Here is a 15328-nt window from a genome sequence, read left to right as displayed (position 1 = left end):
TCCCTCCCCGGCCTTTAGACTGGAAACATGCCTACTCATCTTCCCGTTTGTATCAAACTATAAGGCAAAGAGAAGATTCTGCCTAGGACTCTTCCCATTAATCCCACACTTCATCTTGGTTCTAAGTTCCCCCAGCCTGTCTCAGATCCCACCTCTGGCCCAGGGCTCCACCCACTTTATCTGAATCCTCCCAGCCCTGAGGACCTAGCACATGGTAGTAGGTGGGGTGGTCACAGGCACAGCCCCAGGATCAGAGGGGCAGGGCTGGGGCCGGGCCTGGGGTAACACTGTGTTTCTCTCCCCTTCCTCTTCCCCTCTTCCTCCCACGCCTCCACCTTGTCTCTCTCTAGCAAATCCCAGTCTCTGACCAATGCCTTCAACCTTCCAGAGCCAGCCCCGCCCAGGCCCAGCCTTAGCCAGGACGAGGTGAAAGCTGAGACGATCCGCAGCCTGAGGAAGTCTTTCGCCAGCCTCTTCTCCGACTGACACCCCACTCTGAGAACCCCCCAATCCCTGGGCAACCCCTCTCCAGGCCCTGAATCCATTTCTCACTTTTGGAACATCCAGATCTCTTGAGAACTCCTCTGCTGGTTCTCTAAGGTCCCACTTCTCATTCCTCAAGATCTCCAAGTCCCTTGTGGAACCTCACTCCTGGTCCCAAATCCAATTCTCACATTTGAAATCCCCGAGTCCTTTCAGAACTCCACTCCTGGTCACCTCAAGATCTTATTTCTCAGTTTTAGAACCTCCAAATTCCTGAAGACCTCTGCTCCTGGTCACCTCCCAGGATGCTTTCCTTCCCAGAAGCTCCCAAATACCAGGCAACCCATTTCTGGCCCCTAATACCACTGAATCCCCTCTTGGAACCCTCAAGTTCCTGGTCCTGAATCTCTCCAGCACACCTTGTTCCCCATAAAAATTTTCCAAATTCTCAAGAAACTCCTAACTTTGAGCCCCTTCTCACTTTCTGGAGATCCATATCTCAAATGCTACCCACCACCCAGCCCACAAGGATTTCCCTTTGCCCACACCCCTCAAACCTACTGAATACCTTGGGAGCTCTTCTCACTTCCAGGACCCTTTGGTCCCCCAGGGATCCCCTCCCCAGTTTCCTGCCTCTGACAGCTGTCTTTAAATATGCAAACTCCAGATATCCTCCCAGAATCCTTTGCACATAGGCCAGTGGTCTCCCACTTCCCCATCTTTGCCGTGATGTCTGTGTCTGTGACTGACGTGGCCTCCTCTTGTGCCGTGCTTGGCATATGTGGTCCTCGTTCATTGTGCTGCCTGTGGTGATGCGTGCAGTGACGCTGTGTGGTCCACACCTCCCCCTGACCTCCACTCCTTCCCTGGACTCACCTTTCCCCCCAGTGGTTCTGAACCCCAAGAGAAGAGTTGGGAAACAAAATAAACAAGCAAAGGCCCAGCAGAATTCTGTGCTTCTTGGTGAAGAAAGAGGGGAGTCCTTGAATGGCAGGGGAAAACACAACAGGGACCCCAAAATCCACACAGGGTGCTGGGAACCCCAAAATCCAGTGGAAGGCACATTAGGCACAAATTCCAGAGAGGTTCTGAGTGGAATCCCTGCCACAAATCCCAGCCATTGCAGATGGAGGAGCTCCCAAAATTTAGAAGTATCTCCAAAGCCAAAAGGAAACCCAAATTGTGGAGGAGGCACAATTATTGGGGGGGGTCTCCCAATTCCAAGGGAATTGGAAAAGCACACGGGGACCCCCTCATCTCCCAGGGTAGGGAATGGGGGATCCTGAGGCAGTGTCAGGGCAGAGACGGAACATTGGTGGTGGGCAAGGCTCCTTGGCATGGCAGGCTGAGACTGGCTCCCTCATGGCTGGGGGTAAGGCCTAAGGTACAAGGCGGGCTGCGCTGAGCAGGCAGGCAGGCAACTCATCAGCCTGGGTGCGGTGCAAGGAGGGTTCAGAGGCACTCCGCTCAATCTTGGGGAGTGACCGTTGCAGCAGCTCAATTGTGGCCAGGATCTGGGGGCAGGTAGGGGTAATGAGGGGTGTCCAACAGCCGCATGAGCATCCCAACCCCAGACCCCGTCCTAATGGGGAAACACACACACTCACAAACTGTACATCTCTGAGCTTTAAACGCAGCTCACATTCACAGCTGCTTCCATCTCAGAGTCCCCCACCCAAGGTATCCAGCCCTCCTACCCAGCCACCTGGGGAAAAAGGGGTCGCTCCTCCCGCTGGAACTTGAGGCAGTCAGACAGCAGGCGCCGCATTGCCTTGGGGCAGTTGCTGGAGATTTTGCTGAGGTCCGGGGACAGATAGCCACGGCCCACCATAAAGATAATCTGTCAGGAGAGGAAGAGGGTGATCTGGGGGCTGGGGTTGGGAGGCCCAGGGAACTCTTGGTCTTGAAGAACTTAGGAGGCTTGTTTTTTCTTTTGAGACACAGTCTCACTATGTAGCCCTCGGTAGAGTGCCATGGCGTCACAGCGCACAGCAACCTCAAACTCCTGGGCTTAAGCATTCTCTTGCCTCAGCCTCCCAAGTAGCTGGGACTACAGGTGCCCACCACAATGCCTGGCTATTTTTGGTTGCAGTTGTCATCGTTTAGCTGGCCCGGTCTAGGTTCGAACCCACCCTTGGTGTATGTAGCTGGCGCTGTAACCACAGTACTACAGTACTGTACTATGGGTGCTGAGCCTGGAGGCTCATTTTTGAGGAACTGGGATACTGTAGGTATTGGGGCCCAAAGGATTCAGGGTCTCTTGAGGACTTGGGAGGATTCTCTATTTACAGGACAGATTTAAGTTTGGGGTTTTAAGGATTTTAAGTATCTAGGGCCCAGAGGATTATGGGTTCAAATGTTTCTAGGGGGGATAGGGATCCTGGAAAGTACTAGGTCTCTGGGAAACATGGAGTTCTGGGTCCACAAGGAACTTGCATTTCTGTGGGGTTCTGGGACCTAGAAGTCTATGAGTCCATGTGGTCTGTAGAACTGTGAATGTTCAGGGGTCAGAGAGTTGCTATCTGGAGCATAGAGAACCCACAGTTTCTGAATGATGGGAGGTTCTGGACCTTGAACTGGGAGAACTGTTGAGAGTTTGGGGCCTACAGTATTACAAATATCAGGGCCTAAAGCCTGTTGGACACTCAAGCCTGGCACAATTGTGGGTATCTGTGAATATTCTGGAAGTACAAAGGGATTCTGTTTCTGGGAGAAACAGGATTCTGGGCTTTGGGGATTTGGGGGATTTTGCATACCCAGAACAGAGGACTGTAGGTGTCTAGGGGTCCAGAGGGCTTCTGGGTATTTGTAGGCCTACAGGGATTCAGAGGATTCTGAACTGTGTAGAGACCTAAGGGGATCCTGTAGCCTGGGGAAGTGTGAGTAAGGTATGTGACTCACCTGGTCACGGCAGCCAATGTGGCTGTAGGGCAGTGAGCCAGTCATAAGCTCGTAGAGCACTACCCCGTAGGCATAGACATCCGATTGAAAGCTGTAGGGGTTCGGGTCCTGCATACGGATCACCTCAGCCGCCTATGATAAGCCAGACCATGGACATGGACCATGGGGGTCAGCAGATGGCTGGCCCATAGACTCAGATCCCACTGGCAGCACTGGGCACAAATCACAGCTGCCCACATCTGACACAGGCATCCCTGTCCCCACTCAGCCCCACATGTCCTAATCTAGGAGCCCATATCCCCATGTGGCCTCTGTCTAGCCTGGCCCAACTTACCATCCATAGCACGGAGCCTGAGGGCTGTTCCAAGGGCTGGGCCCCACTCCATCGTGTCTTCACTGTGGCCAGGCCAAAGTCACCGATCTTCACTGTGAGCCCCTCATGTAAGAAGATGTCTGACAAGGTCAAGGACCACTACAGGGACTCCTAATAGCCACATTTCTCACCCTGAGAAGTTCCCATTAATGATCCCAACAACAGTCATGTCTCTTACTCTGACCAGAAGCCTCCCAGTGTTACACAAACTCTCCACAACCTTGACTTGGGCGGGGAAATCCAACTAACGGCCTCCACACTTGGACCCAACTGTGACTCCTGACCAGGAAGCCCCTCTAGTGGCACCCAAACTCACCATACTTCAGATGCTGATGAAGAACCCCCATAATGCTTCTCTACAACTGCCACACCTCAGAGCCTGACCAGAGTCCCCAAGAACAGAACGTGAACCAGCCACACCTCTGACTACTAACCAAGAGACCCCCCCACTAAAGTGCCCTAACCAGCCATAGCTTTGCCACCTGGCAAGGAGTCATGTGACACATACCCCCACTCTCTTCATCCTCAGAAGCCCTCATAAGTGCCATCTCTCTAAGGCCTCACCCTGTTTGATGCTCCCACCCCAATCCCAGCCCAGGGACAGGTAGATACTGTTAGACTTGAGATCTCGGTGGATGATGTTCTTGGCATGGAGGTAGCTGTGGGGTGGAGGCAGTGGCGAATTGGCTGGGGGCTACCTTATCTCCCCCACCCTTATCCCCCTCCCGCTTGCTCCCCAGGATGAGAGGCTCACTCCATGCCCTGGGCAGTCTGACGGGCCACGTCAATGAGCTGGACCATGTCAAATCGTGTGTCGGCCACATGCAGGTGGTGGTAGAGGCTGGAGCCCTCGCACCACTGTGTGATGATGGCAAATCCTGGCCAGGTCATAAAGCCCATAAACAGCAAAATGTTGACATGTCGTGTCTTCCTGCAGGCAGACAGGGCAGTGTAAGAGGCGGGGAGGAAAACCAGCAACTGCCATTCACTTACTGAGCATCAGGAATGGTACTGTTCATTGGCTTCCTCTGTCATTCATTTTCACCCTGTCTTTTGGGGCACTGGTGACCAGACTGTTCCCAGATTCCATGAATTTGTGAGACATGTTTGCTGGATTATGATTCTCTGCTGAGGGCTTATTTATATCTGGAGCTTCCTCATCTGAATCTCCCAACAAAAGCAGGATAGAAAGATTGCTGCCTCCACCCTCTGTCTACCAGTAACATCTCTAATCATCTCTACTCTCCCCAACTCTGAGTTAGACCATTACCCGGGCCTGTGACCATTTTACAGATGAGAAAGTCTAATATTATCCTTCTTCAGTGATGTATCAACATAATATTGATAAATACAGGATAAAAATATTGGTGACATATGATGACTATAGCTTATTCATCAGCATAAAAAGCTTAGAAGTAGACAGCTTGGAGTCTGGACTCATGTCATATCCTGTGTTCAAATTGAGGTTTTACTGGTTACTTGCTATGTAACCTTTAATAGGACATTTCACCTCTCTGGGATTCATGTTCCTCAAATGTAGAATTGTGATAATTATATTAGCTACATTATAGAGATGTCAAGAGGAGAGAGTAAATAATGGGAAGATGCTTAGAATGGTGCTGAACGCATAGTAAATGCTCAGAAAATGTCACTGCCCTTACTGTTACTGGTCCTGGGTACCTGGATGTATCTCACGGAAACTCAGTCATGTATGAATTGTTTCCCTCTAGTTTGTGAGAAAACCTTCATTCCTTATGGAAGTATTAACCACAAGTATAATGGTAACACAAATGCAAATAACACCAATGATAATCTGGAGTTGTGTTCACATCTAAGAGGATAACAGAGCACATGAGGATTCGTAATAGTGGTTAGAATATAGTTAAAAATATTAATAAGGGCTGGGCGCGGTGGCTCACGCCTGTAGCGGGTGGATCGCTTAAGCTCAGGAGTTCAAGACTAGCCTGAGCAAGAGGGAGACCTAAAAAATAGCCAGGCATTGTGGCGGGTGCCTGCAGTCCCAGCTACTTGGGAGGCTGAGGCAAGAGAATCACATCAACCCAAGCAAGAGTTTGAGGTTGCTGTGAGCTACGATGCATTCAACCCCAGGGCGACTGAGACTGTCTCCCCCCCAAAAAACAAACATAAAATAAAATATTAATAAACTGGGCCGGGCACGGTGGCTCATGTTTGTAATCCTAGCACTCTTGGAGGCTGGGGAGGGTGGACTGCTTGAACTCAGAGGAATTTGAGACCAGCCTGAGCAAAATGCTAGCTGGGCATTGTTGGTAGGCACCTACAGTCCCAGCTACCTGGGGGCTGAGGCAAGAGAATCACTTGAGTCCAAGAGTTTGAGGTTGCTGTGAGCTATGATGCCACGGCACTCTACCGAGGGTGACAAAATAAAACTCTGTCTCAAAAAATAGAAAAAAATAAAATATAAAATATTAATATATTAATAAAATATATTAAAGTAACAATGCACTCAAATCATTGCCATTGCACATAGAGGAATTGATACTAAAGGTTTTCTTACTATGACATCCATTGTGAAGATAAGAATTAATATAGTACAAGTAATTATGATGACATAGATGCTGATAACTGTGCCCATTTAACAGAGGAGAAAAGCCCATGCAGACATCCCAGGAGTGGTAGAAACTGTACAGTATTCCCTATGTAGTATATCAGGATAGAGTACTACATTACACAGTAACTACAACTGCAAAAAAAAAAAAAAGAACACCTGGGTTTTTCAGTGTGCATTAATATACTATTAATTACATTTTTTTTTTTTTGAGACAGAGCCTCAAGCTGTCGCCCCGGGTAGAGTGCCGTGGCATCACAGCTCACAGCAACCTCCAACTCCTGGGCTCAAGTGATTCTGCTGCCTCCACCTCCCAAGTAGCTGGGTCTACAGGCGCTTGCCACAATGCCTGGCTATTTTTTTGGTTGCAGCCATCATTGTTTGGCGGGCCTGGGCTGGATTCAAACCCACCAGCTCAGGTGTATGTGGCTGGCGCCTTAGCCACTTGAGCCACAGGCACTAAGCCTATTAATTACATATTAAGTACAGCAATTATAATAATTAGGCAATGATTATATTATGGTGATAATTACAATAATATTGTTCTTTAAGGTATTATTAGAATTAATGAATAACAAGATGCAGCACAATAAACATAACATTAACAATGTAGTACAAGCAGAGAGGAAGGAAGGACTCAGCCTTCCTGGGGATGTGTCCACTAACATGCTCTTCATGCAAGTGCATGTAAGAATGTGAATGGCGGCCTGCCCCCTGCCCAGTTTACCATGTGCAAATGAGAAGTCTCACATTTTGGAGATAGAGCCATTAATTAATACCAATGTTCGGAGGGAGGGTGATTGGTGGGATCTCACCGTAGTGTACATGTGAAGCTTACTAAACGTATAATATAAATGTCTTAACACAATAACTAAGAAAATGCCAGGATGGCTATGTTAACCAGTGTGATAAAAATATGTCAAATGGTATATAAAACAAGTGTATGGTGCCCCATGATTGCATTAATGTACACAGCTATGATTTAATAATAATAAAAAATATATATATATAAAAAAAATACCAGTGTTAACCCAAACACAAACAATAGCATCATCAGAGGCCCACTAAACATATCCATTTCCTAAAGTGGAAAGGGACATTAAGAGAGAAACAACTTTGAATTATGGTCTAACAACACAAATGCAGGAGACATCCAGGAAGTGCTCTGTGCATGGCTTTTTTCCAGAGAGAAGCCAAGGCCCTACTTGCCACCCCCCACTTCTACACACATATGGCCTCACCTGAGCACTTGCATCTCGTTCTTGAAGGCCTGGGCCTGCTCAGCTGTGGGTTGGGCCACCTTGAGCACCTTCACAGCCACATCACCATGCCATCGCCCACGAAACACGGTGCCAAACGAGCCTGTCCCAATCCTCTTCAGCAGCTGTACCTCACTGGGCGGCACTTCCCAGTAATAGCCCGAGTCCCGGTACCCCAGGTTCTTCTGTGGGCCAGACGGGTGGCATCTGAGGGGCTTGCCCACATACCTCATCCCATGTCACTCAACTTGTGGTGCTCCCCGAAATTTTCCCCTTGAGCATACCACTTTCTTCTTCTCATCAGCCAATGACTTCCGTTCCCGCTGCTCCAATGGAGACTTGGAATGTGGGGACTTTCTCCCTGAGGACACACTGGCTGGGCTGGGGCTCCCCCAGGGGAATCCATCACCACCACCTTTACTAGCAGCAGCTGTAGTTGTGAAGAGGATGTGAGTGAAGGCAAGAGGGGTGAAGGCAGAGGTTAGGGGGTTCAGGGTACGGGTATAGGGGGCTCACCATCAATGCTGAAACTCTGGGCATTGAGCTGGAAGAAGAGGGACAGGAGTCAAAGAGAATATGTGGATGCCAACAGGAACATTCTCCCCTCTGCCCAGTGGTCCCCATCATTGCCCCCCATGGCACCAACCTGGATGAGGTTGGAGTCCATGGGGGCTGTGGTGCTGACCATATGGACGTTGGGAGTGGACGTGGAGCGGATGCGCTGGAGGGGGGCGTTGGCTGGGGCAGGGAAGGGAAAGTGCTCCGGGTCGTGGTGCTGGGTGCGGGGACTGACAGGGGAAAGGCTGTGAAATCACTGTTGAATGAATCAGAGAACCAAGAAAGCCCTCCCCACTCAACCTATGGCTGTAAACAGGCATTTGGCTCATACAGAGCAAATGTCCACTGGTAGTACTATTATTCATTGTTTCAAGAAACATTTATTGAGTGCCTGCTATGTGCTACATACCATTCCAGATGGTATAGATAGAATTGTGGACAAAACAGTTTGTGGCCTTGTGGGGCTGATATTTTAGCAGAGGAAGAAAGAAAAAAACAATATGGGTGGCGCCTGTGGCTCAGTGGGTAAGGCGCCGGCCCCATATACTGAGGGTGGCGGGTTCAAACCCGGCCCCAGCTGAACTGCAACCAAAAAATAGCCGGGTGTTGTGGCGGGCGCCTGTAGTCCCAGCTACTCGGGAGGCTGAAGCAAGAGAATTGCTTAAGCCCAGGAGTTGGAGGTTGCTGTGAGCTGTGTGATGCCACGGCACTCTACCAAGGGCTATAAAGTGAGACTGTCTCTACAAAAAAAAAAAAAAAAAACAAACAAAAAAACAAATATATAATATGCCTGATAGTGATAGGTATGATAACAAAAAACAGTAAGGCAAAATAAGGAGACAGAAAGTATCCCTAAGGGTGTCAGGAAGGGCTTTTCTGAGGAAGTGACATTGGAGCAAAGGCCTAAAGGAAGGACAGCAAGCCACACAGATAGTGGGAAAAGGGCAATATATAGTGTTTTATAAATATATAATTACATGTACTATTCAAATACATGTTATAAAACATGCATGAGCTATATTAAAATGGCAATATTTTAGAATATACATATTATCATAATGTTATATGCTATACATACATGTTATACATATTATAGTGTTATAAAAATATTTCCTAATGTGCCCCTCACTATTCTGAAATTGTGAGGTAAATAATCCACATATACCCATAATTAAAAATAATACCCTAACTGTACATTTTATATATTATATAAATATATATGATGTTCTATATAAGAATATATAATAGAAGACATGATACAATATCATAAATATATAATATAAATATGTGCATTATAAAATGTATGACCTATATAGGAACAACAATATATCTTAATATATATTATAATATTTAACATAACAAAAATAAAAGGGAACTTATGATAAAGTAATATGCACTTCAAAATGGAAAGGCTTGGGCATAGTTGTACTGGACAAATCAACAAGGTAGTCGTATGCTTACATATACCATATATGTTTATAATTTATAAGATGAATTGATCATTACTCTGTACCAGATCCTATTCTTGGCATTCAACATGTCTTAACTCATTTAATCCTCAACAGAACCCCATATGGTAGAAAGTGCTATTATCCCTTCTTTATAGATGAGAAAACGGAGGCCCAGAGAAATTAGGTGACTTGCCCAAGGTCCCACAGCTTCATGCCCTTACTCACACTTGTAGGTACTCAATAAATGTTTGTAAAGTAAATACATGATTAAAGTATTGCTTGTGGTTTACAGGGGCCCCCAGATCCTTTTCTATCCCAGTAGCCCTTTGGCTAAGTCATCCCTACCTGGGACCCTGGGGGGTTAGCGGCTCATTCAGGGGGCGGTTTGTGGGAGCTTCATGATATCTGGACCCTCCGGACAAATCCTGGACACTGTGGTAGAACCTTGAAGACATTAGAGTATAAAGGAAGGGGACACGGGTCAGCTGTCTGTAAGGGCCTGTCTCCCCATCCCCCCACCCACCCCAGGCTGAGCTCACTGTCGGCGGTTGGTACTCATGTCGACACAGACTGTGGGGACCTTGGAGGAACAATGCTGGTGGAACTTGTAGCCACAGGTTTGGCAGCGGAAGCCATTGAACAGAAACTTAAGGCAGAAGTCACAGAATGCCAGGCTGAAGAAGGTCTTCCGTACCTGCTGCCACAGAGCAAGGAAGGTTTAAGGCTGGTCAAGACCCTCCTCACACACACAGTGGGCCCCCACTGTCCACCCTGCACTCACAAAATTGTGCATGGTCAGTGGGACATCTTCAAGGACCTCGACAATAAGTTCCTCACCATCCAAGGGGGCAATGGCCGTGTCCCAGGCAGTGACTGTCTTTCGCCTGCAGAGGGCATTGAAGGGAATGAGTAGAAGGATGGACAGAGGCCATGGAGAAACAGAAAACATCCAGAAGTCCCTCGGAGCCTGCCATCCATGGAGTAATATCTCACATGTTTATTTATTTATTTATTTGAGACAGAGTCTCTCTATGTCGCCCTCAGTAGGGTGCTGTGGCGTCATGGCTCACAGCAACCTCAAACTCTTGGGCTTAAGTGATTCTCTTGCCTCAGCCTCCCAAGTAGCTGGGACTACAGGCGCCTGCCACAATGCCCAGCTATTTTTTTGTTGCAGTTGTCACTGTTGTGTAGTAGGCCTGGGCTGGGTTCGAACCCTCCAGCCTCCGTGTATGTGGCTAGTGCCATAACCACTATGCTATAGGCGCCGAGCCAATATTTGGCATGTTTAATTCTCATCACAGCAACTTAAGGAATTAGTCACAATTCTTGCCCCCATTTTACAGACAGGAAAACAGGCTCAGAGAGATTAAGTGACTTGTCCAAGGCCACAAGGGTTAATGAGTGACAAGACAGAGTGAAGAGGCCATGCTCTTAACAACAAGGTGAGAGGTGAAGGAAGCGGGCGGCGCCTGTGGCTAAAGGAGTAGAGCGCTGGCCCCATATATTGGAGGTGGTGGGTTCAAAACCAGTTCCGGCCAAAAACTGCAAAAAAATAAATAAATAAAATAAAAAGAAGTGAAGGAAGCCAAACAACTAAGTGTGATGAGTGCTAATTGAGCTTCTGAAAAGGGGGCTGATGAAGCACTGAAAGAACAAATAAAACATAATGTGTGAACTGGGCTGCGTGCTCATAGCTCAGTGGTTAGGGTGCCGGCCACATACACTGGGACTGGCGGGTTCAAACCCAGCCTGGGCCTGCTAAACAATGACAACTACAACAACAAAAAAAATAGCCGGGTGTTGTAGCGGGTGCCTGTAGTCCCAGCTACTTAGGAGGCTGAGGCAAGAGAATTGCTTAAGCCCAAGAATTTGAAGTTGCTGTGAGCTATGACGCCATAGCACTCTACCAAGGGTGACACAGTGAGACTCTGTCTCAAACAAATAATAATGTGTGAATTAAAAAAAATAGGAACCCCAGAATAGAGGAATAAATGGAAGGGCACCAAGGCCCAACTCAGGAGACAGGGAATGGGGAAACTGAGGAAGGAGAGGTGATGAATTAATGAAATAGTAAAAGAACAAAATAGATGATCTCTGAAAGTGAGAGCAGAGTGAGGACTTGGGGACCAAAAAGAGAATGAGTTGCTGACCTTACAGGCCAACAAACTAATAAAGTGATGGACTAAAAGATGGATGGACTCATAGTTTAAATGAACTACAAAAATTTCCTCTTATCTGTGCTTTCACTTTCCACAGTTTCAGTTACCCACAGTTAAATCAAGCACCATTCTGAGTAGTATGATGAAATCTTGTGCCTTTCCACCTAGGATGTGAATCATCCCCTTGTCCAGCATATCCACAGTATCTACACTGTCCGCTATTGCTAGTCACTAAGAAGTTATCTTGGTTATCAGATGACTTTCTCACTATTTGCAGTGCTTGTGTTCAAGTTATTCTTATTTTAATTAATAATGGCCCCAAAGTGTAAAAGTAGTGATGGTGGCAATTCAGATATGCCTAAGAGAAGCCATAAAGTGCTTCCTTTAATGGCCAAGCATGGTGGCTCACACCTGTTATCCTAGCACTCTGGGAGGCTGATGTCTCACACCTGTAATCCTAGCACTCTGGGAGGCTGAGGCAGGTGGATTGCTTGAGCACAGGTTCAAGACCAGCCTGAGCCAGAGTGAGACCCCATCTCTACTAAAAATAGAAAAATGGAGGCAAAAGGATCTCTTGAGCCCAAGAGTTGGAAGTTGCTGTGAGCTATGACATCACAGCACTCTACCCAGGGCGACAGCTTGAGATACTGTCACACAAAAAAAAGTGCTTCCTTTAAGTGAGGAGATGAAAGTTCTTGATTTAAGGAAAGAAAAAAAATCATATGCTGAGGGTGCTGAGATCTATAGCAAGGATGACTCTTCCACTCTTGAAATTGTGAAAGGAAAAGAAATTCATTCTGATTTTGCTGTTGCACTTCAAAGTACAAAAGTTATGGCCACAATGCATGGTAAGTGCTTAGTTAAGATGGACAAAGCATTACATTTGTGGGTAAAAGACGTGAACAGAAATGTATTCCAAAGGCCAGCCAAAGAGTTAAGTGCTATCCATGGTTTCAGGCATCCACTGAGAGTCCTGGAGCATATCTCCCACAAATAAGGAGAGGACTAGAGACTAAAGGAAGGTGAATAGAGGATTTCATGATGACCCTGAGAAGGGGATGGGAGGGGAGCACCCAGTGGGTGGGTGTGGGGTTACCCACACTCACCCCTTGATGAGTCGGTAGACCACGCAGCAATCTTGATTGAGACCCCGCACCTTGAGGGCCTTGTCTAGAGAGTTGTAGACACTCATACCATCCCGGACAGTCACCTGTTTGTGTGCAGATGTAAAGATCCTCAGTGCCCAAAAGAGTGCCCAACTGATACTCCCATCCATATACAAAGGCCTTCCCCCATTCCTTGTCACCCTTCCAATTTCAGAGTTACAAATGGGTCCATCTACAATCCTTGACAGTTTTGCTCTCATGACTCACCACTGTGCGTTGCTTGTTGGGCAGGTACACTTTGACAGTGCCCACTGCCCGGGACGGCTCAGCCCCATTGGCAGGGGGGCCCCTTGGTGGCTCCATAGAGCCTAAGACTTTGTCAAGATGGGCTGAGGTGGGGCTTGGCAGATGCCATGGGGCTCCTAAGAGAAGACAGAGGAAGAATTCAGAGGTCCAATAATGATAGTCCGAAAGCAAAGAAGCAGGGGACAAAATAAAATTCAAGCTCCAGCCATTAATGAATGAACTAATAAAGAAAACGTAATACACAGAAACAATGGAATATCATTCAGCCATAAAAAAGAACGAAATCCTGTCATTTGCAACAACATAGATAGAACTGGAGGATATGATGTTAAGCCAGTCACAAAAAGACAAATATCATATGTTCTCACCCATATGTGGGAGCCAAAAAAACCTTGAACTCATGGAGACAGAGAGTAGAATGATGGCTATGAGAGGCAGGGAAGGATAGCAGGGAGGGAGGGATAATGAGGGGGATGGTTAATGGGTACAAAAATATGTCAGAAGGAATAAGACCTAGTGTTCAGTAGTACCACAAGGTGACTTGAATTAACAATAATTTATTGCATATTTCAAAATAACTGCAAGAGGGGAATTAGAAAGAAAGATATAAATGTTTGAGGTGATGGATATCCAATTACCCTGATTTTATCATTATGCATTGTACATTTGTATCACATATACTCCATGAATTATGTACAACTATTTTGTAACCATAATAATTAAAAATAAAAAAAATTTAAAAATTCCATCTCCATGCTCCCATTGGCCCCTGCAGCCTAATTTCCACATAACAGCCCCCAAAATGTTCACACCTGCGGTCTACCCAGTCCTTCCTTTGCTCAAACCCTCCTGTTGTTTGCTTCACTCTTGAGTGCCCAGGTCTCAGATTCACCACACAGGGTGGGGAGGGAAGAGGGAACACAGTGGGAGGTAGCGCACACTGTCCTGGAGGGCACAGGAGCACACAAGACTCTCCTGGGGCCCAATGGGGAAACAGAACTGCACTGAAGTATCAGGTACACAAGGGGCATGAGTGGAATGTCCCGTATTTTTGATGGAGAAGGAAGTGGGGGGGGGTTACCAGAGACCTTGGGAAGGAGTCACAAACAGGATGGTGGAAGAGGATGACCAGACATTGCCCTTAGTTTGAGTAAATGGAAGTTGCACCAAACATGTTCTTAAAGGACGTTGTGGGCATCCCTAAGTCTTAGAGTGCAATGTGGATGGCAGGACCACAGACACCGTTAGATGACTAACGTCACAAGACTCTCTGATGAGGGATTCATATGGGGTCACCAGACACTATACTGAAGGGAAATGTAACGGGGATCACTAGGAATTGTAATGCAGGAGAAAGGAAGATAATGGGGGTCAACAAACTTTAAGCCAAACGGGGGTGGTAACAGCCTATCACCAGATACTGTCATAGGGAAGGAAAAAGGAAGGTAATGGTGTTGAAGTGAGAAAAACGGAGGTAAGAAGAAGACTCCAAAATTCTGCCTGGCAACTAATGAGGGGGTCAAAGACATATTACTAGTGTAAACTGAATGAGGGACCGTGAAAGTGGGTTGAAGAGGATTGAAGAGGAGTAACCAGGGAATCCTCAGACATTTCCCTAAGGGTTCAGACATTAGTCCAGAATAAGAAACCGGAAAGTGAGCCGCGTCTGCATGCACTCTCAGGGCTGATAAGAAAGAGTTATCAAACACCTTAACGGGGGTTAAGACGGAATCCGGGCATGACACCCCCCAACTCAGGCCCCACACAGCAGAGTCCCGCCTACCGAAGGGCTTCCGGCTTTGCGCAAGCGCGCTGCCACTCGCGGCGGGCGAAACCATCACCAGCATGCTACCCACCCCCGCTGTCGACGATGGTCTCGCCCCAGGTCAAACCACTCCTCCGGTTCCGGGCGGGAGACGCCGGAGCCGAGGCACTGACATCCCGGAGCTGAGCTTTCAGTTCGGGCTCCCGGCCCGTGCCCGGCGGCGGAGAAACCGAGCCCTACCAAGCCTGCCCTCACCTGTCACGCCGCTACGGCCGCCGCCGTCTCCATCTTGGGCCTGTCTTCTAGTTTCCTCACAGGGTCCGCCTCCACCACCCCTCGGGCTCTCACCATTGGCTTTGTGGGAATCATCTCTCCATTCT

At 47.6% G+C, this 15328-nt stretch overlaps 3 protein-coding genes across 4 annotated transcripts in view; 1 reads left to right on the top strand and 2 right to left on the bottom strand.

Moving 5' to 3' along the window:
• Positions 1-1262, bottom strand: part of TIMP1 (TIMP metallopeptidase inhibitor 1) — a 14660-nt gene extending 13398 nt beyond the window's left edge. The window contains exon 1 of the mRNA XM_053580684.1: positions 1052-1262. Within this exon, the coding sequence (XP_053436659.1) occupies positions 1052-1262 (211 nt within the window). The remainder of the gene's footprint in view (positions 1-1051) is intronic.
• The window catches only part of SYN1 (synapsin I), a 58571-nt gene extending 57142 nt beyond the window's left edge, over positions 1-1429 (top strand). Inside the window, exon 13 of one of the 2 annotated variants that reach the window (XM_053580678.1) lies at positions 389-1429. In XM_053580678.1, coding sequence (XP_053436653.1) covers positions 389-416 — 28 coding nt within the window. In that variant the 3' untranslated portion in view covers positions 417-1429. Of the gene's footprint in view, positions 1-350 lie in introns of both variants that reach the window. The other variant, XM_053580677.1, reaches the window with a different exon arrangement.
• ARAF (A-Raf proto-oncogene, serine/threonine kinase) lies at positions 1409-15328 on the bottom strand. Its single transcript, XM_053580679.1, has 16 exons — positions 15204-15328; positions 13145-13299; positions 12878-12981; positions 10394-10496; positions 10152-10306; positions 9958-10056; positions 8250-8391; positions 8120-8147; positions 7888-8033; positions 7586-7788; positions 4512-4688; positions 4370-4416; positions 3719-3837; positions 3385-3516; positions 2189-2323; positions 1409-1997 (listed from the first exon to the last, which is right to left on the bottom strand). Exons 2-16 carry the CDS (start codon positions 13238-13240, stop codon positions 1863-1865), a joined length of 1821 nt encoding a protein of 606 aa, XP_053436654.1. The 5' UTR covers positions 13241-13299; positions 15204-15328; the 3' UTR covers positions 1409-1862.

This window comes from Nycticebus coucang, chromosome X, assembly GCF_027406575.1.
Source record: "Nycticebus coucang isolate mNycCou1 chromosome X, mNycCou1.pri, whole genome shotgun sequence".
In the NCBI taxonomy this organism is placed as follows: domain Eukaryota; kingdom Metazoa; phylum Chordata; class Mammalia; order Primates; family Lorisidae; genus Nycticebus; species Nycticebus coucang.
Note: the sequence above shows the minus strand (reverse complement) of the source record. Positions and strands in the feature narration are given on the sequence as shown.

What these genes read in the sequence shown, in the direction of transcription:
- ARAF (XM_053580679.1), bottom strand. Translation starts at nt 13,240, where the DNA reads ATGGAGCCACCAAGGGGCCCCCCTGCCAATGGGGCTGAGCCGTCCCGG. An exon ending in ACATTGGCTGCCGTGACCAG is followed by an intron (nt 2,324 to 3,384) that starts GTGAGTCACATA and finishes CTCTCCTGACAG; the next exon opens with ATTATCTTTATGGTGGGCCG. An exon ending in AGCGACCCCTTTTTCCCCAG is followed by an intron (nt 1,998 to 2,188) that starts GTGGCTGGGTAG and finishes ACCTGCCCCCAG; the next exon opens with ATCCTGGCCACAATTGAGCT.